The sequence below is a fragment of the Acanthisitta chloris genome, unplaced genomic scaffold, assembly GCF_000695815.1.
Source record: "Acanthisitta chloris isolate BGI_N310 unplaced genomic scaffold, ASM69581v1 scaffold25743, whole genome shotgun sequence".
Classification (NCBI taxonomy): Eukaryota; Metazoa; Chordata; class Aves; order Passeriformes; family Acanthisittidae; genus Acanthisitta; species Acanthisitta chloris.
In genome coordinates this window covers 5,371-9,261 of record NW_008663625.1, presented here as the reverse complement: position 1 = coordinate 9,261, position 3,891 = coordinate 5,371, and the positions used below count along the sequence as shown (strand labels likewise).

General features: G+C 39.3%; 1 protein-coding gene across 1 annotated transcript in view; it reads right to left on the bottom strand.

The window, feature by feature from the left end:
* Window positions 1-217: 217 nt before the first annotated feature.
* The window catches only part of GGCT (gamma-glutamylcyclotransferase), a gene marked incomplete at its 5' end in the record, with an annotated part of 5,644 nt that continues 1,970 nt past the window's right edge, over window positions 218-3,891 (bottom strand). The window contains 2 exons of the mRNA XM_009071065.1: window positions 218-517; window positions 2,439-2,574. Of these exons, the coding sequence (XP_009069313.1) occupies window positions 368-517; window positions 2,439-2,574 (286 nt within the window). The remainder of the gene's footprint in view (window positions 518-2,438; window positions 2,575-3,891) is intronic.

Genomic DNA, 3,891 nt, shown 5'->3' with positions numbered 1-3,891 from the left:
TACAGCATTTAAAAACAAAGGGCCTGATCCTCAGAAGGCAACAGGTGCCAAAACTCATCAAGATGGCCTTTTTCTTTTTAAAAGGTGAGTTAAGAGGACATGAAGCACAAATCTGTGTGCAGCATTGCATGACAAGTACAGAAAGATAATTTTTAAATCTGCAAAAACTTCAGCATGTACTTAAGCTATAGATACACAGAGCAAAGAAGTTATTAATGTCTGTCTTCAGACTGTAAATTAGGTCTAATGGTTTACTGTAGATGCACAGCAAGCTCATCTTTTCTCAATAAATAAAGAAACTGCTGATCAGTGCAGTGAAGAGAGGTATCTTAATCAAGGTGAATGGCCAAGCAAATGCAGAGGTATTCTATGCAGACTTTATTTTCCTTGCTGCAATAGCAGCTTCAATCTCTTCCATGATTGGCACCGGTCCTGCATAGTTATTAGTTTCAATAGCTTCTAATTTCTCCTGATAATCAGTTGGCAAGCCGTTCTGTTTTGCACCCATGCAGATAACCTACATCAAAAGGAAAAAAAAGAAAGCCTTCAGTAAGTGTTAGAAAGGACAAACTCCTCCAAACATTTCCTCGTATGGGAAGAACCACTTAAGGTAACAACAGAACTAATCTCAAATAATGCTATTTGTACCTCAAGATAGCCAAAGATTTCTGGGAGACCACTGAAGACCTTAATAGTGTCAATAAAACTACTCTGAAAAAGCTTGTAACTACCCCTAAGATTCTGAAGTGTTACTAATGTGCACAAGACTACAATTAAGCTATTATTCAGTTACTCCATTCTTCCAGGGAGGATGAGAACTACTTTTCAAGCCTTTAGCCAGCCTGAGTGAGAAGTAGTGTATATTCTTGAAGTTATTTTTCAAACTAAGCTGTTCAAATCCAAAACAAAACAGTGAGTACCTAGACAGGTTACAGGAGTAGCAGAGAAAAAGCACTGATTCCTTAGAGTTTGTTACTGCATCTTTCCTTCTGCATACAAGATAAATTTAACTACTGGTGCAAACAAAAACATGTGACAGTGAGAGGAAAACAGGAATTTGTAGGAGCCATGGCTTGAAGGAGACACTAGCAAGCTCACATATAGAAATTAATAGATAAATATGCAGATTTTGAAAGCTGACATTACTTTAAATACTCTTTCATGCATTCAACAGCTGGGAAATTCAAGGATGAGGTATCTAGAAGGGATGAATTTTGCCACAAAAAGTACACAAGAGCAGATGGATGTTGTTCAATCACTGTGTGCTGATGCAGTCACCTGTACACATTGTTAGCTCTCCTGCCTGGTTTACTTAAACAAGTAAAAGCTGGGGACAGGGGGAAGGACAGAACTAACAACTGATCCTGACAACAGCAGTAGAAAATGTTTAGCTAGCTAAAGTTGCCAATACTGGAGGACTGCTCTTACAGCATACCAGTGAGAGCGGACACACAGCAGCAGACTATGCATTAAATCTCTGAACAGCCCTAAAGATGTGTCTTGACACGAGGCAGGTTGGCAGGGAGGAGGTTTGAGCAGTAGCAGAGCCTGCTAGAGAGCAAGCTTTCTCTTCAGCAGTCCCACAGCAGCTGGCCTTAGCTATGCTCTTGGAAGCTGATTCATAGGAGTGAGTTCCTTGGTTAGGAGAAGGCAGCACACTTGGCACTTAACAGGCTCAAGCCCTGTTTCTTTGCTTTAGGTAGAAAAAGCCAACATGCTACAGTGATGCCCATCTACAATTGCTGACAGCTGTACCACTCAGACATGCAGTCATGCCACCCTGAGGCCAGGCCTGCACCAGAATTCACAAGCTAAGCAGGTCAGGCCTGCTGCGTGACTGGATCATGTGTCTCTACAGAGCCAGTGTGTTGCAGAACAGTGTTGCAACACTTCTGCCACACCAGCCATCAACTGGGAGCCCTGCAGTGCTCTGCAATGCTGCTGCAGTCCTGTGATACACTGATGATGCATCTGGTAGGAGGAGGCAGGTGGACTCCTGTGTTAGGTGATAGCAACAATTTCACAAGACAATAAGGATAATCCATGCCCTTGAAACTACAAGCCAGCACTGTATTTTCCCCAAGGAAGCTTCCCTCTGTCCTTTTAGTGGAGTACATTAATTTTTCAAACAGAGAATTGCCACATATATGTAAACAACATCCTTCAGAAAACCTTGTCAGTCATAACTAATTCATGAGTTAAACAGAGGCTTTGTGTAAGGAATAACTAAGCTAAAAAACCAAACTGATTTAGAAGGCCTTTAAGAGCTAGCAATCTTCTGTGAGCATCGTTACAGTAGTACATTGCACAAGGACTGTTAAACTTTTACAGTAGTCATGCCTTCCATCCACTGTAATTAAACTACTTAGTAAACAGCACAAAAGTACTGCATTGTCTACTTCTGTTCACTCTTCCAAAATTAGTGATACAACACCTACCTTTTTATACTGTGGAGAAGGGGGACCACGGACATAGTCCTTCATCTGGTAGCTTCGACAGGTCAGTACCTTTCCTGCTTGAGTGTGGACATTAACTTCTATTGGGACATAAATGCCATCTTCAACTCCCTCTTGCCTGTAAAGGACATGTATTCCTTTCATTCCAAATAACTGATGCATCTTTCAAACAAACTGTGTAATTAAACTTACAGATTTATTATAATAGAATTCAAGGCAGGACACCGGTCTGTGCTGTCAATAGACTTAAAGAAAAGCAAATACAGCAAAACATTTTAGTACTCTTTGTGCACATTTGTTTCATATCCAAAAGTAAGTTTCTAAAGAAGGAGCAGCATTAACTTTTACAATTTCAGCTCTGTAAGAAAGATTATTAGTGGTTAACTTGCAAAGTTAGAGAGAGAATACTCCTTCTAAATTAATTACTGTGGAAGACTGGTAGTCTGAAGAAGAAACACAACTAAGATTACCAAAATGAATGAGACAGGCACATATCATTCATTACCTGCCACTCAGACAAAGAAACAATTGCAAAGTTTTATCTTGCCCATTTTAACAAAGGGAAACTCAAAAACTCTTGTAATGCACTTTCCAGTGAACAATGCAAGACACCCTTTAGTTTGCACAAGATTTAGGACAATAATGAGCTAGGTCAGGGGAAAAACTATTTTGTTATTTTTTTATTAGCAAAATAATGCTGTGTTAGGAAAGCAAAACCAAACTCAAACCCAAGGCTATTTATTGTACTTAACCACTGGCATTTAGCCACCAATAAAAGTCTAAGGAAATAGTAGGAAGCAAATGAGAAGCTTAAGCATGAGTCATAACATGGGTTCTAACACTGCTTATCAAATATAATGTTGACAACTCATCTGTCTTTCAAAGACTCACTACCATTTCAAGTTATTTGAGACACATAACACAGTCCATGTTGGGAAACTAGATTAAGTTGCAAGTAGAGACTGGAAGCTAACTGCAGATTCAAAGCCAACAGACTACAAAATAGGTCACATGGTTGCATGAGAGCAAGAAAACTGTTAAGTAACATCCACTGATAGAATCTATGAGAAAAAGTCATGATTTAGTCTGTAACTTATAGATTTGCGACATACAGAGAATAAAAATAAGTAAACGTGACCATGAGACAGCACCAAAATGTGTCTGAAGCCAAAGAGTTCAGCCATCTAAGCACAAGATTCCCCTCACATGTTTGTTTTCTAGATATTACACTGTTTCACTAGTATTTCAACTAATTACATGCAGCATCAAATACACATTCCCTTCTCTGCTTCTGGATAACAGAGCACAGACTTCTTTATCCAGATTGGAGGAGGAAAAAAAAAAGGGGGGGAGGGGGCGAGTGATTTTTTTTTTTTCTTGATATATGGTAATTCCAATAAACAACTTGGTTGAAAACTTACAAATACATCTGCTT